Here is a 25,899-nt window from a genome sequence, read left to right as displayed (position 1 = left end):
ACTTTTTATCTCACTGATTCCAAACTACCCAAGAAAGGTGAATTCCTGGGCCGTCGTCAAGCCCATGGGCTGAGGCAAGCTCTCTGGTTTTGCCTTCTCACCTAGATCTGGCTCGTTTCTGCCTCTTCCCTCGGGCACTGAGTAGAGTCTCAGCTGGGAACAGCAGGAGGGAGCCCTCAACGCACCTGCGGACCTCATTTCCACCCTCAGTATAGAAAGAAAGTGAAGCCGACTTAGGAAGATGTGTATCACAGTCTGTCCCTACTCTCCTCTTGCCCTGTCCAATGCACATGACCCATGATCCCCCTTTCGGTGATGGCTGTTGAGAGGACTCCAACCCCTGAGCATGCAGAAATGGATTAGTGGAAAGAACACCAGACTAAAGCATCAGGAGACAGCTTTCAAGATCCAATTTTACCCATCAGTAGCTGAGGAATTTAGAGAAAGCCACTTAACCCCAGCCTCTGGGTCAGTAAACTGGAGAGAGGAATCCCATTTTTCTCCCTCCTCCCTGAATTCTGCAAGGTGATTCTGGGCGTCATAGACACCACAGAGAGGGAGGCCTCAGGAACATAGCACTGAGGTTTTGCACGTAATGTACTCTTGCAAGCTATGTCTAGACAACTGTGACCGTTTTATAGGTTTGTTTCATGTTCTCCAGCAAGGGTGGGGCTCTTGCGTCCACTTAGAAAGCAGCTTCCAGGGCTGTTGTCTCCGTTCATACGTGTTTTCTTTTGTCTTAAATCAGGGTCTCCCTGTATAGCCCAGGTTAGCCTGGAGTTCCTGGTCTTTCTGCCTCAGCTTCCCAAGTGTTGGGATTCCACATATGTGTCACTATACCCAGCCCATAGTCCCAAGCCATCATGGTGTGTGGCCACAATCTGTCCAAAAGAATTTGCCCTTTGGCTCCTTTTTGAAGTGTTCTAGTTAACTGGTGGGGTCTGGGAATGTGACTGCATTGCCAGTCCTAGCTTCTTAGCTGATTCTAAGAGTCTGTCTCCTTAGCTAGAACATGTGGACCCAGTTAGAGGGTCCCGAAATTCAGTATTTGCTCCAACAGCTGCTACTGCCTAACCTCACACAACTCATTTGCTTCCCTGAGACTTGTTTTCCTCTGCTGATGTTACCTGACCCTATATGACTTCTCTAAGGAGTGAACTAGACTTGTAAGCGCCTTGTCAGTTTTCTGCCCTTTACCCTGCTCTAGGAAGAGTTATTACTGGACACACCTGCCTAGAGATCGTGGAGACACTTTAGAACCAGATCAGAGAAGAAAACCCTAGTGAAAATCATTGCTGGGCACACCCACCACCTCAAAGACACTTAGGAACCAGACCAGAGATGAATGAAATGCAAATGCCAGCTGTCCTGACCTCACTGTGTCTTTGTGCCTTGTGCAGGGAACATCATTGGCTCCGGAATCTTTGTCTCACCGAAAGGTGTGCTGGAAAACGCGGGCTCTGTGGGCCTTGCTCTCATTGTCTGGATCGTGACAGGCATCATCACAGCCGTGGGAGCTCTCTGCTATGCTGAGCTAGGCGTCACCATCCCTAAGTCTGGAGGTGATTACTCTTATGTGAAGGACATCTTCGGAGGACTGGCTGGGTGAGCAAATCTGAAGGCCTGAATGGTCTAACGTGGATGTCCAACCTTGTGGCATACCAATATGTCACTGTCGTCTGAAAAATGTACTGTGTTGCCCTCATAGCTACCTTGGGAAACATGTGGTCCATGAGTTTGTGCCACTGGTAAGGAAAAGGAAAAATCTGGAATAGAAGGGTCAGATCCAAAGAGCCCAAGGACAGGAGTTTCTAGTGTCCAGTGTGTCAGTGTAAACCAGGTTACAATTCTTACTGCTATATTGAACTTGATGGATACGATTCTATTAGCAAAGGAGATGACATTGGCCACAGAGTTCTAGGAAAAGCAGTCACAGAAAGCCCTGCTCTGTGACACCCAAGAGTGACTTCCTAGAGATGAAACAGCCACACTCTTTACATTGTCAGGCATGATGGCCTCCTCAGAGTCAAGCCCTCGAGTTTTCTTGGCTTCCCTAACCCTGACTGAGGAACTCATCCATCGCTAAAGAGACAAAGGGTGCGAAGGCGCTTCTCCTGCAAACTCCTATTGGATGCCTTCCTGGCAATTGCTTCTGGAGCTGCCCCCTTAGCATGTTCTTGCTACCAGAATTCTGGGGTTGCGTATTTAATTTTTCCATCCTTGGATATAGGGAGCTAAAGTTGAGAGAAGATTAGAGGAAAAAGGAGAGAGCCCAAACAGAACTTGTGCCATTAGGAGCTTGAAATGCATGTAGGATTTTGCTGAGGCACCATGTCAGGAGCATTACCAAGGGCTTAGGTCTCATTCTTGACCTCATTCGGGGGTAAGGCAGGCCCTTTCAGTATCCCTGAAAGCAGAAGGGGAGATGTACCTTTAACCCACTGGTGTTTGCTCCTTTGCTCAAGACTTCCCCCCATCCCTGCCCCTTGCCTGGATTTTCTGCTGATGCCTGTCTGCCTGCCATGCCAGCCAGTGAGTCCCCGTTCTCCCTGCAGGTTCCTGCGGCTGTGGATTGCTGTGCTGGTGATCTACCCCACCAACCAAGCTGTCATCGCCCTCACCTTCTCCAACTACGTGCTGCAGCCGCTCTTCCCTACCTGCTTCCCCCCTGAGTCCGGTCTGCGACTCCTGGCTGCCATCTGTTTGTGTAAGTGACACCTGGCCCTCACTTCAGTCTCTTTCAGTCTTCCTGGTGACCTTCATGTCTTGGCTTATCTTTCCTTTTCTCCTTTCCCCAGCCCCTGTGTGTGTGTCTCTCTGTCTCTCTGTCTCTCTCTCTCTCTGTCTCTCTCTCTCTCTTCATCCCATTCCATATGAACGTGTTTTGGATACGTTTATTCTCTATACAGTTATCTAGTATTGCATAGAAGGCTAAGTATGATAGCACATGCCTGTAATCCCAGAACCGAGGAGGCAAAGGGTAGGAGGATACTGAGCTAGAGGCCAGCCTAGGCTACGCAGTAAAAACCTATCACCTACACACGAGGCATATAAAGGACTCCTTGGAGACAGAGTCGCTTTCGATGCCAGAGTTCTTTATGTTTACGCTTTCACCTTTGCTACCTGATTTCTGATTTGAGCCTCATGACGAATCCATAGGATAAGCTGGGCCATTGACATCTTTTCCTAAGATGGGTCAGACCAAGAGCCAAGGGCACGTGACTTTCCCTAAGAGGCAGACCCCGCTTGGAGTCCAGGGCTTCTGAGTCCTTCGCCGTCTTGCTCGGCAGTGCTGATTTCAACAGCCGCTGAGAGGAAGACCCCATAACCTCATGGCAGGCAACTGTAGTGGCAACTTAGAAATCGACACCTTACACGCATTTTAAACTGGGTCAGAGGAGAGTTTGTCCCTTGTCCATGGCCTGGGTGGGTAATATTTATTTATTTATTTATTTTTTTGTTGTTTTGTTTTGTTTGAGACAGGGTTTCTCTGTGTAGCCCTGGCTTTCCTAGAGCTCAGTATGTAGACCAGGCTGGCCTCAAACTGACAGAGATCTGCCTGCCTCTGCCTCCTGAGTACCAGGATTAAAGGTGTGCGCCACCGTGCCCAGCAGGGATCCGTTGCTTTGTTTTGTTGTTTGCTTTAAGCAGGGGAAAGCCTTGTGGACAAGGTTAGGATTTGATTGGCTTCATTGAAACTTGGGAAGGGAAGATGGCTGTGCAGGGAAAAATGGCTGCTTGGTGGAATCAGGCGATCCTGGAGAGAAAGGTTCCTCAGAGTAGACTGGGCCTTCCCAGCAGTGGGCTCTGACAACACTGATCTCCGTAGACTGGGCTCCTCCATGTCTTTACTCAAACACGGAACTCCTCCAGCAAGTGTTTGTGTCAGAGGCTGCACTTACGGAGTTGGCTCAGGGCTTGACTTCCCACAGCGTCTGACGGTGTAGGGACCGACCACGCTGTTCATTTCCCTGCTCCAGACATCATCGTTCTGTCTTGCTGGTGTGATGACGGAGGGAGGACACACCACTCTAAACAATCTCCCAAGACAGGCGTCTGGGACCTTAGCAAGAGCATCTTGTTTGGCAGTGGAGGTTGGCCCTGACGTAGACCCTATACATAGGCAGATGAAGCATAAAGCTGGAATCCTTGTTTGGGGGCAGTCGTCACATGTTTAGGCAGGCCTGCTTACACACCCAGAGGTAAAGGAGCATGTGCCCCAAATTTAGGCTCCCAGCACCCTCAACTCTATTCCACACATTCTGACTGCTTAAGTGGAGTCGCTGTCTGCCTCCTTGTGAGATTGGGATCCTAAATTGTCATGCGGTGTGTGTCTCAGGAGGGTATTTGTGAGGGGCACGGAGCTTTCCGACCCAGGGTCCTCCTGAAGGGGATTTGGGATATATATGGGCCCCTTGGCCTTGCTTCCTAGCAGGATCTGGAGCTGGGACAGTGTGGGAATGAAGGAAAAGCTGCTGTTTCTGTCATCAGACTAGCTAACAGGGAGGAAGAAGGAAGTGCTGGCGGAGGCTATTTCGGTGTCTCATGCACATGGGCAGTTTCCTCCTTTTTGCTGATGCTGCTAAAGTCTCAGACAAGAGGACTCCTCTGAGCCGCTACTAGAAACCAGAACTCCACAGCTGTGTGGTCCCTTCTCTAAGAGAGGAGCCAGGCCACAGGATGTCAATCCTTTATGACAGACCGACCACGGGCTTGTCACTTTGCACAAAGATGTACATAGAGTGGAGAGCTCTAATGTACACACACACACACACACACACACACACACCACAGAGTCCACAGCCCTTCAAGATGGTAAGACCTCTTCTCTAGCCAGCTCCAGAGAAGCAGGCTGCGTACAGTACACCCCATACACCCCACATACTTCCCAGACAAGTCACTTGCTGCCTCCCTTTCCTGCTGTCAAAGATCTAATAAAGTCTGTGTGGCCTGTCCTCTGCCTCCTGAGTGGAGCTGCAAGGAAATCGCCCACATCTGAACAGAGCCCGTCTTGTCCTTTGAGAATAGTCATTTTTCACTGTCCTTGAGGTATGACTCTAGATATTATTCCACCACAAAAATCTTAAACCCAAATTTACTCCTCCTACTTGCGTTAGGGACTAGCAGAGATGGAGGACAGGTCCCAGATGCTCTGAGCCTGCTCACAGAGGTGCTGTTTTCTGGTTTGTCAAATGTCATTTTGTTTTGGGAGTTGGGGATCTTGCTGTGTAGCCCAAGTTAGTTTGGAATTCGCCATGTAGCCCTGGCTGACCTCGAACTTGAGGCAGTCCTCCTGCTTCGGCATCTCTGGTGCTGCAATCAGAACCTCAACCTCTCTGACTAGTAACTTTATCAAAAACCTACCTCTACGTCAAAGGGTCTCTCGAGGTGGCCCATGTTGAAAGGATTTGTGGGTGCTGTGCTCCCAAGGCTGGCACCTTTGGAGCTGGGGAACTTCTGAAACAAAGTTTTCTTTTCTTTTTTGTTTGTTGGTTTGGTTTTGTTTGGTTTTCAAGACAGGGTTTCTCTTCGAAGCCCTGGCTGTCCTGAAACTCACTCTGTAGACCAGGCTGGCTTCCATCTCAGAGATCTGCCTGCCTCTGCCTCCTGAAGACAAGGTTTTACTATGTAGCCCTGGCTGGCCTGAAATGCAATGTGTAGAACAGGCAACCCTGAAACCCACTGTATTGACGAGGCTGGCCCCATCACCTTCAACACATAGCTTTGCCCTATCTTAGGCTCCACATGCTGAGATCACAGATCGTCACTTCTGATCAACTTCACCCCCTGCCTTGTGACAGGGACCCACCTTGTAGCCCAAGCCACCCCTGAATTAACTATGTAACCTAGCTTTGATCCTGTCATTCTCCTGCCTCAGGTTCTTGAAGGCAGAGTTCACCTTGGGTGAAGTACCATGACACGCAGCTATCGTGACAACTTTTATTCCAGCAAGCACTCTTTCATCTCCTCTCTGCCCCGTCATCCAGTGTCCCCCGTCCTCTTAGCAGATGCCTGGTGAGTCAGCTGGGTCAAATAGTCTCTGCCTCCATTGGAGATGGAGGCGGGAAGTCATCCACCTTCAACACACTTTGGGAGAAGCAGCAGCAGAAGCTCTGCTTTCCATGGTCTCCTTTGGCTGCTGACTGACTGGTCCAACGGACTCATGGCCACCCTCTGAGCAGTGCAGCAATCCATATTGTCCAGGAAGGAGAGGTGGGCGTGGCAAAGCCCAAGGCGAGTGTTTGCTGTGGGGAGGGGGGAGAAGTGGTCAGGCCTGGTTCTGCAGCAGAACCATGTTTGGAAGATCTCTGAAGAGAAATGAAGTTGGGACAAGCCAGATGGGAGTGGAGAGGCAGTAAAAACCTGATGTAACTGGGTTTGCCTGCCCAGAGCCTGGAGGGGGTTGGGGAGAAGACAAGCGGAAAGAAGGAACTGCAGACTTGGGCTTGCTTGTGCAACCTCGGCCGCTGTGAGTTATTTTATTATTTAGGTCAAAGCTGATTATTCAAAGCTGAGTCAGCAGAATATCCCTGGACACCAGGCAGTAAAAAAAGAAAAGAAAGAAAGAAAGCCTTTTACATTTTAATTTGATAAAAAGCCTTTCTCTCTGATCTCCAGAGCAAGCAGATGGGACGGGGGGGGGGGGGGGGGGGGGTTGCCGGGAAGGGGGAGTAAACAGGGAATTGGGAAGTGTTAAAACTCTGTTTTGGCACGCCTGCCCTTGTGTTTTGTTTCTTTTGATTATCTCTGGAAGCAAAATGGCTGGGTCTCCAGTAGAACAATGAAATAAAAGGTAAAAAGAGACACAGTGAACTGTCCTCACCTTTGCCCTCATTCTGCCCCCACATGACCGTTCTGGTATGGTGGACCGATACTCTTACGGTTCCAATCCGTCTATTGAGGTATGAGTCGGGATGCAGATGTAGGTGTGGGCTGCTGCCTCTCTGGCTTGCCCTTTTGTCACGTGGTCCTATCTTCTAGCTATTACAAGACTTTCTAGAGTTAAATAGACCCAGAAACAGGAACCAAGAAAACAGATCAGTAATTCAAGAGCTACTGTCCTTATAAAGCAGCGGTTCTCGGCCTTCCTAACACGGTGACCCTTTCACACCGTTCTTTATGTCCTGGTAACCCCCGGGCATAAAATTATTTTCATTGCTCTTTCATAACCGTAATGTTGCTACTGTTGTTAATCTTAATGTAAATAACTGTGTTTTCCGATAATCCTAGGCGACTCCCGTGAAAGGGCCTTTTAACCCTCCTCCCAAAGGGATTGCGACCCGTGGATTGAGAGCCACTGCTGTAAACTCGGATGAGGGAAACACAGGAACAAGAGAGTAATGGTTAGTTAGTTAGCTTCATATCAAGTCATTTCAGGTTATTTCTTCGTGCTAGGATTAGAGCAGAGGGAATCTGTCATACTGATTGAATGTGACATCTGTGCAAATTGTGGCCATTATCTCTCTAATCCTGAGCCTTAGAAGATCAGGTAAAGTTTACAGGTGTCTGAGTAGCACAGATGACTTCATTTTGAGGGGTCAGCCCGGTGTGTTGGGGCCCCAGTTCGGGGGCTTAGTACAAGTGTGACCTCCTGGAACGTTCAGTTAGCAGCTATTATAAACAGACTGGCTGTAATGGCATGGTGGGTGCTGGGTGCCCTTTCTCCCATCTGTGTTTGGGCCAGAGGTTGGAGATGTGCGGTGGATGAACGTAAGGTCTTAATCGCATGTTAGGCAAGTTTTCTACCTGGAGACACACCCTAGCCCTCCTCAAAGAATCATGTTTCCCAACTGTTTGGCTTCTGCCTCTTTTTCTCTTGGAGACAGGTGTTCATTTAAGATAATCCCTGGCTCCATTCATGTCTTTGGGGACTAAAGTCTCTGCCCAGCATTTTAACAGTGTTGTCACATCGACTTCTTGTAGATCTCGCCCTAAAGAAATTCCTTCTTCCGAGTCCTATGGAGACAGGAGCACATAGCACCCTGCCTACACGGCAGAAGGGAAATGCTGCTTATCCCAGCCTCCATCTCTCCTCGGAGATTCCTGAGAGATGGCTGTTCCAAGGCTGCACATTTCTCCTCATTCCTTGAGCTATCTGGAAGGGAAAGAACTTCAGGCATTTCTGCTAACCCTGGGCCATACTCAGTCCCTGTGTAGAGGCTCCGGCTGCCTGGAGCAGAATGCTGCCCCTGTTTTGCAAGTCTCCATGACACAATAGGATTCAGCATCCAGATCCCTTGAGCTCAGCTCATCTTTTCCTAAGCCTTCATATTCTCAAGACTCAAGCTTCTTGTCTGAAAACATGAAGCATTGCCCAGATACCTGGGTGGCACTTTCTTCTTGTCTTTCTTTTGTCCCAGCAAAGAAGGCCAGTAGGCAATAGCAGAACTTGAAAGATGTCTTATACTAGGCAAGGAAGAACATGTGTGTGTGTGTGTGTGTGTGTGTGTGTGTGTGTGTGTGTGTAAGGGGGACTACTAAAGGCATTTGGAGTGTGACACATGATTTGTTGAGGAATAACATGTGCTATGTTGACACTAGAAGAAAGACAACAGTGAAGCTTGAGACATGAAGAGAAGCAGGCTAAGCATTTGCCCAGGCTAGAAAGGAGGTGGTAGTCTAAACTAAAACTGGTCTCGTGCCATGAGAAGCAGGACATTTTAGTGGTGGAAGCAACTGGTGTGCTGGACCTTTTTCAAACCACTGAGGAATAAGAATATAGTGTGCCCTCTAAGTCAGAATGAAGTACGAAAGGCAGCTGTGCCCCGTGCTGGTGATGATCAGTTATTCCAACTGTATTCCCTCTGCCTCCACCTTCCAGATCCTCCCAGAGTCCTGATGGAGGCTGAGCAGGTTTCTGCTTAGAAGTCTTCCTCGGGATGGGCATCCCAGGATTCTGCTAAAGTGCCTACTGCAAAGCAATGGCACCAAGGGAGGGGTGTGACTCAGTGGTAGAACACTTGCCCAGTAGGTACAAAGCCCTCACTTTGGTCCCCAGCACCAGGTCAAAAAGAAGAAAGAAAGAAAACATTAGTAACTCAGAAAAGTCTGTCACCCCTTGGGAAGTACTACTGAGATAAGAATCACATCACTGTTCAACAGTTAGTTAAGTACCACAACACACCAGATAAACTGTCCCCAGTACACAGGATATAGACACAGACCAGATAAACTGTTCCCAGTAGACAGGATATAGACAACTCACCAGATAAACTCTTCCCAGTAGACAGGATATAGACACAGACCAAAAAAAAAAAAATCATTCTGCCAAGCATCATAATATACACATGCACTCCCAGCATTCAAAGGCTAAGACAGGAGAAGTACCACAAGTTCGAGACCAGCCTGGACACATAGTAAGCTCCAGGCTAACCCAGGCTACAGAGACTCTAAAACAGAACACTTCAAGATAACCAGGCAATGTTCAGCATAGATCAGAAAGTTGTGTTGGCCGAGGCAGGAAAACGGTCTCCTGGTCCTTCCGATAGGACTATAGGTTGTTTCATACATCCACAGTATATAATAACCAGTAAGAAATCCAACAGAATACCAGGCCTGGTGGTGCACACCTCTAATCCCAGCACTCAAGAGGCAGAGAGGCAGGGGGTATGAGTTCAAGGCCAGCCTGATCTACATAGCAATTTCTGGGATATCCAGGGTTAAATAGAGGGACTCTATCCAACAAAAAAAAAGCAAAACAAAGGAATAAGATGGCAGTGTGGATCCCATCATGAAGGGATCAGCTCTGCCTCCAAGGTAGCGGGAAGGCACTGAAGGGTTTCAAAGCAGAGGAGGGACATCATCAGAGTTGCATTTAGAGGAATCTACTGCAAATGGGTGGCCCTTGGGGGAAAGGCCAAGGGCAAGGAAACTGATTTAATCATAGTCACAGGAATCTCGGTTAGAAATGTCTATAAGGCTACTCAGTGGTGGGAGCAGAGAGAAGTTACTGTATAGGAAATAAATTGCCAAGACTGCTAAGCATGGTGGTGCAGGCCTTTGATATCAGTACTCAGGAGGTAGGTTTGGGTTGGTCTTTCTGAGTTCAAGGTTCACCAGGTTAATATCGCTAGTTCCAGGCCAGGCAGGACTCATAGTGAGACCCTGTCTTTGGAAAAAATGCAAAGAGGACTGCTAGGGCTGGGTGGAAGAGTCAAAGAGGGCACTTTATTTATTTTAATGGGTGGTATGTAAATATATCAAGGATGACACTAGATCTTATTTTAATGTCTTCACCCAGCTGTGGGTAGTTGGATGCTGTCCCTGTCACCCTTCCACTCTCAGGACTTGGAGAAGACATCCTCTATGTCTTTGGGCTTTATGACTTCAGGGCCAGAATAAATACTTAGTTGCCACTTCCCTTTCCCACAAGGCCTTGGGGTGTGGCTTTTTCCTGTTGCACTGGAATTGAGGGCATCTTGGTCACTTTTGCCATATGTGTTGAGCAGGGACTCAGTCTTGATCTCCAATAAAAAGAACAACTACTGGCACGGGGCTTTATATTTGAAATATCATAGTAAGCAGTTACATATATCAGAGAGAGAGCTGGGTGTCCGTGTTCCCTAGAGACTTCTTGGAGCCACTGGTTTGGGTCCTGCCAAGTCCTCCAGCCAGGCTGTAGCTCTTCACTGGCCTCCTGAGAAGTAAGTCTTTCTAGTTTCACTGTGCTTCGGTTCGGCCTCCATTAGCATCTCTTGTAGCCTCCAGCTTTCTTAACACCTTCGGACTGGAGTCTTGCTAAAGCTCCCATCCTGAAAACTGTGGAGTGAAGGGTGTGTGTCCAGGACTGTTTCTACACTGTTTGGGGAAATAACAAAGAGGCTTGAGGATTCCTGAAACATCTTCCAGGAGTTCGACTTCCAATGGGAAGATACCCCTTACTTGCTTATGCCAGCATAGAAGCTTGGGCTCTCTCTACCTTTCTGTTGCCACTCTGAAGGAACACTCTGTTTTTCCCACGGGAACTCATAGATGTAGCTCATGAAATCATCTGCTGGTCTGCTAAACCCTGAAGGATTAACGTTATATGCCACATTTACATCACATGCCAGAGAGCATGAACCCAGAGAGGGCTTACAGGATCATGAGGGTGAGGCCCTCCTGGTACTGAGTGAAAGAAGGCACAAGATTAGTTCCTTTGACAAGTTGGAGTACTAGCTGTCCTCACAGTTGGGTTGTGACTGAACCACATGGGGACTGCAGCAAGGTTATAGATCTTGGTGGACACTGAGTCCATGAACCTCTAATCTGAGAACCTATCAGTCCTCCTAGGACCCACACCCGCTCCCCCAAGACTGAATGTGGTACAGAGTCAGTCAAACTCTGCTGGGCAGACCTAACAGAAGCAGCCATTAACCTTTTCTCTGTGCCTGGGGCATCAGCTCTGAGATCTGGGGAATGAGACAACAAGAAACTTGAGACAAAGTTGGAAAGGTGTAGTCTAGGGTTAAAATGAGGCTCCATGCTGTGTCGGGGCATGATGGTCCTGTTCTCTGAGCTTCTTCAGTTTTATCTTTTCTCTATTACCCAGCCCAGCTCAGAGCCGTGTTTAGCCAGTACCACAGAAAGAAAGTACTCAGCTCTTGGAAAACGCTGAGCTAGGTGTTCAGACTTCTTGGCTAAACTAAGTACTGAGTGGTGATTCAGCAGGAACTGCAGGTCCAGCATCTGGCTCTGGAGAGAAAAGGATATGAAGAAAGGGGAAGGGAGGGGAGGTGGCACAGCAGGAGCTCAAAGTGTCCAGGAGAAGCTGTGCCAGGCATGACCTCCAGAAACGCTGGCTGGCCAGCTAACTGCCCTCTTCTGAGGCCTTGTCCTTGAAGCAGAGAGGAAACACTCAAAGAACCTCTTCCTATAAAAGGGAGTTCTGAGGTTTCTAAATTATCATCAAGATGAAAGGGGCCGAGGAAGGAACATATACTCTGCTATGGTGGGCAAGATCTATTTCAAAACCAAACCACTACTGTATACTTCATAGCTGTTCTCGGGATCAAAGCGTCGTTTATGAAGAAAGGCCGCTTTGATTGTTGGTTTGCCGTCGTCGCTCCGGTTTGATGCTTTGTTTTCCGAAGCCGGGTTATTTACATCTATGACTTCCTGCGGTCATGGTGTATCACATGTTCAACAATGCCAACGTTTGTTGTAGGTAGGCAGGGTGCCTGAAGACTTTATGATGTGACTCCTCAACACCCCTCTCCCCCCCACCGGCCTCCATGTGAGAACTGTCTCTGGGTGATGGCGCCCACTTGTATCCCCAACACTGGGGAGGCAGATGCAGGAAGATCAGGAGTTCCGAGCCAGACTTAGCCACATAATGAGTTCAAGGCCTGCTTCAGTGCAGGATCCTGCCTTTAAAAAAAAAAAACAAAAAACTTTCGCTGGGGTAGTTCTTGGAAGCTAATTCTGCTTTCCACTCTGACCCTGGACTCACCTAAACCTCTTTGAGGAGGACCAGATGGTGAGACCTACAGCTTTCTGGGCAGAACCGGACCTTATCTCAGGTTGTGTGCCTTAGAACTCAAACACTATTTATTTGCCTATCAGTGCTAATGGCAGCCAGCAGCAGCTACCTCCTAGATCTGGAAGGGGATGAGGTTAGACATGCCCAGTGTTTCCAAGATTAGAAACTCGTGCCCAGTTCCTCCTCTGAGTAGTAGAGGTGGCCAAGGAACCCTGTCCAGCCTATCAGAATGCCGAGTGTGGCCACACCCTCTCCGGCCACTGGGCCAGTGTCCCAGCAGCCTCACAGGCACCCCGCTGGGCTGTGCACATGGGCATCACCTTGGCCTTCTGCTGTGGCTCCAGAGCCACAGAAGTAGGGGGTGTTGGCCAGAGCATAGCAGAGAAGTGTGCGCCCCAGCCTAAGGTGAGAGCAAGAGGCCGGCCTTTCTGGCAAGCCCGCCTCTTGCTCTCACCCTGGCCAGGCAGAAGCTCGAGCTTCAGAGAGCTAGGTGCTCCATCCCGGAGAGGTGCTTGTTTTGAAGTTCTGGAGTGGAACAGGGTGTTCTGGTCTCTGCAGAGTGGCGTCACGGCTTCCCCAATCTCGGCAGCTGGCTGCTTACTGTTTTGCATCTTTCTTTTCTCTGTCCTGGCATCTCCCTGCAACCCCAGCTCCTTTTCTCTCTTTGTATTTCTCCCCCTTGCCTCATATGCTGTTGCTCATATTCTTTCTTTCTTCCTTCCTTCCTTCCTTCCTTCCTTCCTTCCTTCCTTCCTTTCTTTCTTTCTTTCTTTCTTTCTTTCTTTCTTTCTTTCTTTCTTTCTTTTTTCTTTCTTTCTTCCTTCCTTCCCTTCTTCTTCTTCTTCTTCTTCTTCTTCTTCTTCTTCTTCTTCTTCTTCTTCTTCTTCTTCTTCTTCTTCTCCTCCTCCTCCTCCTCCTCCTCCTCCTCCTCCTCCTCCTCCTCCTCCTCCTCCTCCTCCTCCTCCTCCTCCTTCTTCTTCTTCTTCTTCTTCCTTCTCTCTCTCTCTCTCTGGGGATGGCCTGAATTTCATGAGCTTTCTTCTGGGAAGGAAGAGAGGCCACCTGAGACACACTCCGATCTGCCCTGCATTGCAGGCCCTCACCTGCCCTTTGTTCCCCCTTGCAGAAAACAGGTCCTTCCTGGGGCAGCAGAGTGAAGCCTGTGGAAAGCTCCCAAATAGTCTCTGTGCAGGTTTCTCTGTCAGTGAGCTTTAGCACCAATTCAGTGAGCTTTAGCACCAATTGTGTGCCTCTATTTTTGAAGGACACCACCAGTGATCACTAAGTATTAAATCAAAAACAAACAAACAAAAAACAAAAAACCTTCCCATACAATGTGCTCCAGGATCTCAGTGGCCATGGGCTGCCTTACTGGCCTAGCAGGGTCATTGATGGCTGTGGATCAACTCATGGCTTCTCGACTGGCCCTGAAGAGGTCCGCTTTCTATAGGGTTATTCTCTTTTAACAGCTGGAAGCACCTGGCGCATAAGAACTAGTCATTTGCGTTATTGTTTCTCCGTCTCTGGAGGCTGAGGCACAGGTGACCATCTTGGCTTTTAGGCCAGTCACGTTCAGCAGCCCCACAGTTCCTGCTCTGTCCCAGCACCATCTCTGATCCCACATTTCTAGACAGCTTGGGTTTCAGAATCCCAGAGTTGGTGATTTGTAGAGGACTATCATGAAGAAGATGAAGCCAGTCGGAACTGGAGGAGAAACAGATAAAGGGAGAAGAGTTGGGAATACAGGAAGAAGTATCAGAGGTCCGTCCAATAAGGCAACAGTGTGTAGTATGGCCTAGTGTGTGATGGGACCTCTCTTTTGAAAGAATGTGTATATGTGTGTGTACATTTATTCATTGATCCATCTTACTGACCTGATACAACCGCTTTAAAACCTATCACATGGGGCTGGAGAAATGGCACCTGGGTTGGGTTCCCAGTAAGGCAGCCCACGGCTTCTTGTACCATTCCCCTTTCCAGGCTGGCTTCTGGTTGCTCTGCCAGCATGATCCTGAGAAAATCATGCCCCACCAGGCTTCATCTTCAGTGGAGATTGAACCCAGGATCTTGTATATGGGAGGCAAGTGCTCTGCCACGAACTACAGTCGCAGGTTTCTTTAATTTTTGAAATAGGGTCTTACTAAGTTGCCCTATCTGGCCTTGAACCCACACTCGTAGTACACACAGGCTTTGAACTTGCATCCTCCTGCCTCTGTCTCCTAAGAAGCCGGGATTACAGACCTGTACCACAGAGTCTGGCTCATAAACTCAGGAATGCTTAGAAACATTTTTTTAAATTAATCACCTAAAGTTTTTGTCAGTAACACACAGATTACAAGATATCTTCATAGGATGCAATGGCCTGTTTCTAGACACAGAGAGCGAGGGGCAGAGCGGTTGACTGACGTGCCTGGGCGTCCTGTTATCAGCGACTAAGGGAGGGAACCATGGCTGTGCGTACTTCAGGTTTCAAAGTCCTATCAGAGTTAAACGTGCCAAGCCCCTCTGAGGAAACGCTCCTATCGCCTTCCCTCCAAGTTATTAATACCCACCCCTTAACACTACATCACTCCATACACTAGCTATTTTGAGTTCTGCTTACTAGGTATGCCCTCAACTAACACCCCAAACTTACCTGCTCTTCCTCTGGCCAGGGGTAAGAGTAGCAGACATAGCCCTGACTGTATGTTCTGAGGCCATCCTTAATGCATATTTAAAACATTCTAAATTAAGACTTGTTTAAACTACTGACCATTGGCGTTTTATTTCAAATGGTTTTTAGAGATGAATTTTAGATTTCTTCTTCTACGTATAGTTTATCATTGATAAATGACTGTGCACTACCATGATCCTTGTCCACCCTTAAGCTCGTGTGTCTTTCCACCTACTGGACTTAGCCTAGAGAAATCCCAAATGAGTTCCATCTCAGTATGTCTGTGTCTATGACTACACTAGTGTGCGGTATGACTTTCTAGCTCTGACTTGAGGAACTCAGCCACAGGCTCTCAAGATCCTTTCTTAAGCCTTTGTTTGCTTACTGTTTTCCTCAGAACTGGGGACTGGGCCCAAAGCCTAAGACAGGCAAAGCAGTACTTGACCCTTAAGCCCCAACCTTCTGGCTTGCACTCTTAACTTCTCTCATGACCCTTGATTATAGCTTCAGGCTAATAAAATAAGGAGACCAACAAAACAATGGAGGCAATCCAGGCATGGCGATGCACAGGGGTAACCCCAGCTCTTGGGAGATGGAGGCAAGGAGAATCAAGAGTTCAAATTCATCCTCAACTACATAGTGAGTTGAAGGCCAGCAAGGGAATATGGACATGGGTTGTTGATTTTGCTTTTGTTGTTTCGTTTTGGGGGCAGGGCTGTCCATGTGGACCTGAAGCTGATTGGAATAGAGAGAGAATTTTGAGGGGTCCCTGGGATTAAATCAGTGATTCTCAACATGTTCGCCATAACCTCTTTGGGAGTCAAATGCCCCTTTTGCAGGGGTCACCTAAGACCCTCAGAAAACACAGATATTTACATTACAACTCATAACAGTAGCACAATTACAGTTATGAAGTAGCCACAAAAATAATTTTGTGGTGGTGGGAGGGGGGGTCACCACAACATGAGGAACTGGGTTAAAGGGTCACAGCATTAGGAGGGTTGAGAACCACTGACTTAGATGGAGAAGAAACACTGTCTCCTGTGCTTTGGGTTTCTCTAAAGAGGGAAGTGTCTGCTGTCCACAGCAGGACTGTTACTCAGGTAGGAAGAACAGGGGTGATGCTTTAGTTGTGGGGTCCCAGCTAGGTTAGGCAACCAGAAGTGTTGACATGTTGCAGTATGGAAGTGTGTCCCCTACACTGGCACACTGGTGACCTCACCTTCACTAGCCCACTTCTAGAGGGCCGAGCTCCTGCCACTGGACCCTGGAGCCCTCCACCCCCACCCCGTATGTCGCCCCACTGCTGTTTTTAGTGTTGATGTTTTGGTGCTGATAATTGCCCTGGGGCACATGACCGGTGCATACTCCACCGCTGAGAGCCTCACCCCAGCTCCACCCACTCGCTCTTTAAACTCTTTTCTATTTGAAGACAGGTCCTGCTTTCTGCTCTTTCTGCACAGTGTCTGTCCCTGTATTCCATTTTTACTGCTGCCGAGTTAAATTATCATAATCTTAGTGGCATACAAATCACAACTTGTCGTCTTGGAGGTCAGAGGTCCTAAACTCAAGTGTCAGCAAGGCTGTGTGTCTCCAGAGACTGCACGGAGAGTTGTTTATTTGCATTTTTCTGGTTTCTACGGTCTTGCGTTACTTGGCTCATGGACCCTCTGTCTTCAGAGTCAGCAACAACATCTTCAACTCTCTCTCCTTCCCTTCTTCCTTCCTTTTCTCCCTCTCTCCCTAGTCCCATCTTTCTCTCACTTCCATACTCAATCGTCTTTTGTGGCTCTTGTCTCCCGCTTGTTCGGAGTCTTCGATTGCACTTGGGCTTATTCAGCTCATCAGAGTAAGCTCCATCTCTTATCCAGATCCTTGCCTGAATCACACTGACAACATCCCTTTTCAGCATTTACAAATCCTAAGGCTCAGAATGTTGGCGTCTTTCGGACGGCCGTCATCCTGACTTCCTAAGAAGAGCCTGATGATGCCTCTTCAATGCAAAGGGAGTGAAGGGGAGGAGGCTTCTGTGCTACCTAAGGATCAAAGTTTGAGCGTCAAAATAAGGTGAAGCTGAGCACATGTTCTCTTGGGGAACAAGAGTTTCCAAGCCCCCTCCATAATGGGCATGCAGATTGGCAGGTAGAGTCAAGAACACTGAATCTTTCCACACCTAAATGTTGGAAGATTAAGTACCAGCCCCTAATATCTATGTATGCGTGTGTGTGTGTGTGTGTGTGTGTGTGTGTGTGTGTGTGTGTGTGTGTGTACCCATGTTGGGAAAGGGGACATATGCTAGGCTGCATATGAAGGAACTCAGAGGATAACTTGGAGCAATTGATTCTCCCCTTCTATGAAACTCAGGTCATCAGACTCCACAGAAAACACCTTTATACCCCGAGCCATCTTGCTGGCCATGGTTGCTTTCTAGTTTTGGTTTGTTTTTCTTACCAGCACTAGGGATTGAATGTAAGACCTCATGAACACTAGTTAAGCACCCTTCTGCTGAGCTATCTCCTCTCTCTCACACTCTTCCTCCTTCTCTCCCTCCCTCCCTCTGTCCCTCTTAAACAGAGAGGAAAAGAGAGAGACAAACAGACAGACAGACAGAAGGCAGGAAAACACCCAAATCAGATAAGCATGGAGTTCCACAGAGCTGTAGAAACTAGTGACCACTTACTATGGACAAGAACTAGAGTTTTCCATTACTTTTTCTAGCTAGACCAAAGCTATAAAGTTCACATAGATGGGGCCCCTTCCACAAGATGCCCTGGACTGGCCTGGGCCCAATATGGACTCGCTGACACCCATGCTAGCTCTGCTCTCAACACATCATTTTGTGCTCACCATTCTTGTTTCTTTTGGGTTTAGAGGAGGAGTATTGAGAGAGGAGTTAAAACAAGTTCTCTGTAGCTCAGGCTAGCCTGGAATTCATTAAGCAGCCGAGGATGACCTCAAAGTCATGTCTGCCCCATAGCCTCAGCCTCCTGAGTGCTAGGATGGCAGGCATGTACCACTATGCCTAGATTCCAGTTATCTCTCAACTCACTCTCATACCAGAGGGTCCAACCTTGGTAGAGCCCATGTAGATGGGTGATGGGCAGATAGAAACCTTTATGTTCCAAGCTATAGTGCCAGTGGTCCATGCTGAGTTGATGAGTCTTGAGGGCCAGCTTGGGTCACTTATCAAGGTCCTGTTTGAGAGGGATGGAAGGAAGGAGAGAAGTAGGGATAGAGTGTGGTTTTCCTAAGTCACTAGATTCCAGGCATGCAGAAGTCAGGGTCTAGCTGTGCAGAGAGACAGAGAACATAGTGACTGGCCAGCAGCAAGGGGTGCTGGGTGTCAGATGGGCCACAGCAGGCTTCCTGCACACAGAAGGCCTTGGCAAACACCCAGCAAGTATTGCCTTCACTTTCTGACCTTTCCTCTCTGCCTGGAGGCTCAGGTTTCAGGCTGCTGTGAGGGAAGCTGTTCTGCTGTACCAGGAGACTCAAAGTACCCTCTCTTCTCTCAGTCACATGCTGTGGTGGCCCAACCAAAGGGTGAAGGGTAAGACTTGGGCCCGTGACATTGTTCTGACAAGACTGGGGGCACAGGTCATCTGCTCAACCCTAGTTCCCTCTCCGCATTTGTCTTGCTCCTGGAAGATCTCTCTGACAGTGAAAGGTTAAATATTAGTCAAGGTCTGAGATCTTGTGAAGTTTGCAGGTAACAGAAGACATCAACAAGACTATATGATCGAAAGCCTGTCTTTTGGTCACCAAAGTCACCCTGAGTTTTGTAAAGAGGATTTTATGTTTTCTAGCCCAGCACACAGGGAAGGAGCCAGGTTCCCCCTCTTGTGGGTTTGTCCCACTCTGCCTTTGGTTTCTTCAAGCACTTTCTTGTCATCTCTCCACCCTGTCCTCACCTCCCCTTGGTGGAGATGGTTTTGTTCATGGGTGTAGGGTTGGGGGAGGGGGTCAAGACCCCCTTGCTTTCTAATCCTTACCCATCCCTGAGCCATGTGGCTTTGCCATGTGGGTTCTGTTTTCTATTCTTCTTTTTATAATTCACCCTTTAGTCATCGCTGCCATTTCTGCCTGGATTTCTGGGTATAGGACACCTGGCCCTGTACCCAGCGTGCCTCCGGGCCCTGGGGAGAAGACGAGGTCATGGCCAAGTTGTTTAGTGTCTTGGGTTGGATTATCACCAGGCACGTGATCCTAAAGTCCTTATTAAATTGAGTAAGATAACCAAATGCGTATTTATCAAGATCTCTGTCCATTTGGAACATTCTAGCATTTACAAAATGTTCTCCCTGTTCAGGCACTTAAAATCCCTCGTCCAGCAGTCGTCCAGCAGCGTGTTTTGATTTTTCTGCTATGATAGCGGGTTGGCTAATCGCTCTTGCATGGGGAATCAGGAGTTTCTACTCTCAAAAGTCAAACTTCCCGTTACTCTTTCCACTCTGTAAAAACAACTAGGGATTGTCTCCACAGTTAATGAAATTCTGAGGGAACAGAGGAGAGTGGTGCACAATGTGGAATGCAGACCGAAACTGCAGAACTAATGGGTTATGGCATTTTCTTGCTTTATTAAATATTTGTTGTGCTTCTGCTGTTTGTAGGCACTGATGATATGCTTGGGAGCTAAAAGCATGAAAAAGATTTAAAAAAGGAAATTTTTAATACACACACACATATTTGGGGAAAAAAAGACTGAATTTTAATATGCAGCCCTGGCTAACCCAGTACTCGACATGTACTCTAGACTAGTCTTGAACTCAGAGCAGTCCACCTGCCTCAGGTAACTTGAATATGAACAAGTATCACAATGAGATATTAGCAAAATGGTCTGCGACTTTTCCAAGGACAAACTTTGTACCCGGTCTATAAAATATAACTGATATAGCTTCCCTCGCAGGCAAATTGCTGGGAATCAATAAAATGACAAAGCTTCATGGAACAGGCTGGTCTGGAAATGTGGGAAGAGTTTGCCAGTGCAAAGCAATACAGGAAAGAAGATCACAGATAGCTTGTAATGCAGGACCTTCCTGCCCCATGACATGTCCTCAGGGTCCAGAGAGGTTGGGAAACTCTTGGAAAATAGGAGTCCATTTAAGGATAAGGAGTTGCTCTAACTTAGCCATTCAGATGAAGTCAGAACCCATGGAAGGCCTGAAAGAGAGGTAGTCCATGCTTTCACGGTGTTGCTCGGACCTTTTGAGCACTAGAAAGTATCCTGATCACTATTTCAGGAAAAAGAAAGCCAGGCAAAAATCTCCCTCTTTGTTCTCAAGTACGTCATAAGACTCATGCTTTTAAAATTCATGCCGGGTGGTGGTGGCTCACACCTTTAATCCCAGCACTCGGGAGGCAGAGGCAGGCGGATTTCTGAGTTCGAGGCCAGCCTGGTCTACAAAGTGAGTTCCAGGACAGCCAGGGCTATATAGAGAAACCCTGTCTCAAAAAGAAAAAAAAAAGTGCAGTGACTCCCACGTAAGGGAGCAGAGCTGGAGGCACCCCCACCTGGTGCCACCGGAGAACATAGGTAGCTGGAGAGCAGCAGGCACCTGAGAACCTACTGTCCCTCATCACTGAAAAACATACAACACTTCCTTCTAAAACTAAATGCACATCTATGTGTACGTATGAAGAATCCTATCCCTGTGAGTTATTGACTCTACCCAAAGACTTGGAGGGATGCTGAGGTTGCTCAGCGATGGTTCAGCGGGTTCAGCTCTTGCCACACAAACCGGATGAGTTTTGTGAGTTCAGTCCTCAGAACTGCAAGGAGAGCACCAACCCTCAGAGCTGTCCTCTGACCTCCACACATGGCACCATGACATGTGACCACTTTCCACACATACAATAGTAAAAAAGTAAGGTTTTTTTCGGTTTTTTTTGTTTTTTGTTTTTTTTAAGGAAAAAACAAACAGGCTAGCAGGGTGGCAAACCAGGGTGACCTTGAACTCAGAGATCTCTTCTGCTTCTGCTTCCCAAATGCTGGGATTAAAGGGGCGCACCACCACAACTGGCTAAAATAAAGTTTTTTTAAAAAAAAATAAATTAGTAATATATAGGGGCTGAAGAGATGGCTCAGCAGTTAAGGACATTTGCTTCTCTTCCAGAGGACCCAGGTTTGGTTTGCAACCAAAAGGTCCCCGAGTAGTTTGCAACCACCTTGAACTCATTCCAGAAGACCTAATGACCTTATCTGGTCTCCAGGGATACCCACACACCAGTAGCATAGACACACATAGATACTCATAGACACACACACATAAACTTAAATAAAAAATAATAAAAAGGATTTAGAGGCAAATGTCTTCTTGTTGTTGTTAATGGTGGTGGTGGTGATGTTGTTGATGATGTTGTTGTTGTTGTTGTTGTTGTTGTTGATGTTGTTGTTGATGATGATGTTGTTGTAATGAGCTTGCAGTTCAGCCTCTGACTCACAGCTGCTCTTACTAAGGATGCTCATCACCTGAGCTTGAAAAGACATTTGACTTCCCAGAGGCCTCTCTTCCAAGGGTGAGGGTTATAAATGAGGAACTCAGGGAAACGATGAACACCGTCCCCTCCCCCACCAGGCCAGTCTCCAGATAAGTGTGATCCCCTAGTTCTTCCTGAGAAGCCAGGGCTGGAAGTGCATTCCCTTTCCTTCTCTAAGAATGATGGAGAAACTACAATGAAAACCTTGGATCTTCTGGAAACTTTAAAGCCTTTTTACCCCGTGACACGTTTGTCTTTTTTAGGGGTGTCACTGGAGAAGAGGAAAGCCGCATTTCAGAAATATTGTTGTAATGGCTTTTAAGCCCTCCTCTTTTTAAATAATTATTTATTTATTTTATGTATATGAGTACACTGTAGCTCTCTTCAGACACACCAGAAGAGGACATCAGATTGCAGGTGGTTGTGAGCCACAGTGTGGTTGCTGGGAATTGTACTCAAGACCTCTGGAAGAGCAGTCAGTGCTCTTAACCACTGTGCCGTCTCTCCAGTCCGGGTTTTTAACACCTTTAACTGTGATTACTGGTGCTATTTTGAGGAAACCTGACAACCTTGACATATTGTATACATGTCTTACAGCTCTCAGACTTATATTTTCATGTTGAAGGTTTTCATCACAGTATGGGAAAATGTCTCAACAGTTTGTCTCTACTGCTTTCTAATTTTTAGTCAAAAAGATGATACATGCCTAAAGTTTGCCTTTCTGATTGGTCAAAGTTCTATTCTTCTACGTATATATAAAAAGGAATATATGTCACCATTTTCCAGCTCTTTGAAAGTTCGGAGGTCTTGGAGAGGTTGGTTCAATGATAGAATTTAGGTTGTCAAGGCAGGGTGTTATTACAAAGTCTAGGCTAGCCCAGAACTCATTTTGTAACCCAGGCTGACCTTGAAGTCTCAGCAATCCTTATACATCATCTCCTATTGGGATTGCAGGCCCTGACATACTGGGATTCTTTGTACGTAGCTTTAGAGGTATAATAACCCCAAACTGGCAGGACCTGCATATCCATCGGAGTGGAAAAAGAACGCTTGAATCTATATAATGGAATGAATAGTATTTAACAATGAAACCCAACTGTTAGTATGTAACAAAATACATAGATCTTAAAGCATCATGTTTGATGGAAGACGTCAGATCCAAAAGCCTGTAATTCCATTTGTGTGACATTTTGGAAAAGACACAATTATAGGAACAAAAAATAAGATTAGTGGTTACCAGTAGCAGGGGTAGAAGATGCGTAAATAGAAAGAGCAGAGCACGCAGGCACCTGTTTAGAAAGTCGGAAACATCAAGTATGATGCTGATGAACAATTCATCTGCCAAGCCTCATCAAAATGTGCTCTTTAAAAAGGTGAGCTTTGACGTGGATGGGGTGGCACTGGCCTGTCATTCAGCTCCTTCTAGAGGAGGCTGGGGCAGGAAGACAAAGGGTTTTGTTGTTGTTCCTTATTGCTTTAAGGTGAATTTTATACTTTAATAAACCCTAACAGGAGTTGAGTCCCTAACCCTCTGTTGCCCCGGAACCGGGCTCAGAAAGGCAATATCCAAGATTATTCTTGCGGCTCAGAGCTCGCCATGAAGAGAAATAACTGGAATCCCAAGTCCATTCTGTACCCTGATCGGGAACAAGCCTCCTGAGTCAGTGCCCACACTTCCCTGCCTGGCCCTGGCCTCTAGCCCTGGACAGGGAATGAGTGCTCTGAGCAAGCTCTAATTTGGGGCATGTAATCCCCATTGTAACCTATTAACCGAGCCAAAGTTTCTGGTCACTGGGGCTGCAAGTGTGAGGCTCGGAAGCCGGAACAGCGTCCTTCTGAGCAGCAGGTGTCCTGCAGCGGCTGAGACCCTCCCTGGTGCTGTCATTTCAGTGCTCCTCACATGGGTCAACTGCTCCAGTGTCCGATGGGCCACCCGGGTTCAAGATATCTTCACAGCTGGGAAGCTCCTGGCCCTGGCTCTGATCATCATCATGGGTATTGTGCAGATATGCAAAGGTAACTGTGGAGGGGACCAGGGGGCTCCGCATGACTTTCCACCCCTTGCATGGACTCATCCTAAGGTTCCCGAGTCGTGACCTTGACTGGCTTCTGTTTTTCACATGTGTGACAAAGGGGATGAGACAGTGTTTTACTCGGGATTAGGGATGCCCACTTCCACTCCCATCCACCACTTTGCAAAGACCTCTCTACACTTGCTTCAGGACTAACACAGCTAAGCGAGGACCCCAGATCTCTGTACTCAGTTCTTATTTTGACACAACCCTAGGGAAAACATTTCTTGCATTTTCTACTTGCACTTGGTTAATATCATAAAATGAAGAACAGAAGAAGAGAATTTCATGTATTTCAATATTGCTCATAGTCTCGGGGGGAAAAGCGTGCTACATTCTTGAGGCCTCTGCCAACATTCCCCATCGGATTTGATCTGGATTTGGTTTCCATGGGACCCGCAGCACTGCTGGGCTCTGCACAGCGTCACTGCCTCTTGGAGAAAATGAGATGACAAACAGGAATACCTCCTGCCTGCCCACAAGCTCTGTGCTAGATACTCCCTCCCCTTGATCATTTTAGTCAGCAGAATTAAACCCTGGGGAGTAGGGGGGATGGATGGACGGACATATTGTTTCCAGGAATTTAGGCTTAGGAAACATTGTGCTATCTTCTCAAAGATAATGAATCCTTCCTCACCTCAGCTCTCAGTTCTCTCTCCTGATCACACAAACCTCCTTATTTCCTGTCCTAATTACCATTGTCTAAATAGCAGAGCTAATTACTCTGTCTTGTCCTGGCCTTATTTACTCAGCAGCTGAGGGTATATGTGGTGCGGGTGTATATACTCAAACCTGGGCTTTGCACAGGCCCTCTAATACAAAGCTACATCTTCATCCCAGAAACAAAACAAAACAAAACAAAAACAAAAAGACGTTTATTCTATTGCGTATGTATCATATATATTTTATATTTTATATGTATAAGTGCTTTGCCTGCACATACATGTGAGCCATGTGCATGCCTAGTGCCCATAAAGCCAGTAGAGAACACTGGATCACCTGGTTGTGAGCCACCCACCATATGGGTGCTGAGAATAGAGACCCTGGATGCTCTGCAGGTACCGCAAGTGCTCTGAACTCCAGCATCTCTCCAGCCCAACCCCCAGCATCTTTTTTTACCAAAGGATCCAGAAGAAAACCAAATATCCCTTAGGAAGTGATGGGCTATGGGCAAAGTAAACAAAATAGACTTGAACTGACAGAATGCTCTAGGTCTGTGAGAACTTGAATGTTGGTTGCTCTTGATGCTTTCTTCACAAAACACAAATAATATATCAAGAAAAGTAGTCCAGAGACTGCCATTGACACTAGCTTTGCCATTTACATGAACTTTCCTTCTAAACAATGTTGTTGCCCTTTTGAAAAGGATGTTCTGAGCTGTGCTTTGAGCCTGAGCCCCTGTTTAGCCTCCTGGTTCTGAGGTTCCAGGTTCCGGGAGGTCCTGGTCCTGGATTTCATCTTACTGGCCTTCTCTCACACAGAAGGTTCACAGACAAGGAGCTAGCATATCACCGCAGAGGATGTCCAGACAATGCATGGGGTGGCCATTGGGCTACTGGGCCTGGGCTCGTCTCTCTGAGAAGCCTCCTACCTGTTGTGTCCACAGGAGAATTCTTCTGGCTGGAGCCAAAGAATGCATTTGAGAATTTCCAAGAACCTGACATCGGCCTCGTTGCTCTGGCATTCCTCCAGGGCTCCTTTGCCTATGGTGGCTGGAACTTCCTTAATTATGTGACTGAGGAACTTGTGGATCCTTACAAGTGAGTCAAACGAGGTTAGCTCTTCTGTTCACCCTTAGGCCGCACAGGACCCACCTCCGGAAAAAGGAAACACAGACTCACTTCTTGCCCTTCTCCAGGGACATGTCCTGGTCTACCGTGAAGCCACAGTTGATGTCCCAGGAATTTGAACCATTTGCCATCCACCCTGTTAAGAGAAGGGGAAGGATCCTCTGACTGTCCCAGGGCAAGTGAACAATCAAGAGCTGTTCACAGAGCTGCGACAGAGAAGGAACTATCCTGGGTTGTCTCGGCATTTTATCTGTTTGGAGCCAGGCCCAGCTTTATATCTTAAGACAGTAGAAAGGGTGCAGGGTCCAAATCTGAGTCAGGAGGTGATAATCAGGTGAAACATATTTCTAGACCTAAACTGTTCCATTTCCTCTAAAGAATCCTGCCCCACCTGAGTCAGAACCTACCTCCCAAATAGAGGAACAGCCAAGAGACAGCAGGTCGAGG

The 25,899-nt window shown here is 47.5% G+C and overlaps 1 protein-coding gene across 3 annotated transcripts in view; it reads left to right on the top strand.

Moving 5' to 3' along the window:
- The window catches only part of Slc7a8 (solute carrier family 7 (cationic amino acid transporter, y+ system), member 8), a 59,672-nt gene that overhangs the window by 20,741 nt on the left and 13,032 nt on the right, over positions 1–25,899 (top strand). The window contains exons 2-5 of one of the 3 annotated variants that reach the window (NM_016972.2): positions 1,401–1,605; positions 2,556–2,707; positions 23,481–23,606; positions 25,269–25,422. In NM_016972.2, the coding sequence (NP_058668.1) occupies positions 1,401–1,605; positions 2,556–2,707; positions 23,481–23,606; positions 25,269–25,422 (637 nt within the window). The other 2 variants (XM_006519250.3, XM_011245114.1) reach the window with 2 other exon arrangements.

This window comes from Mus musculus, chromosome 14, assembly GCF_000001635.26.
Source record: "Mus musculus strain C57BL/6J chromosome 14, GRCm38.p6 C57BL/6J".
Lineage (NCBI taxonomy): Eukaryota > Metazoa > Chordata > Mammalia > Rodentia > Muridae > Mus > Mus musculus.
Note: the sequence above shows the minus strand (reverse complement) of the source record. Positions and strands in the feature narration are given on the sequence as shown.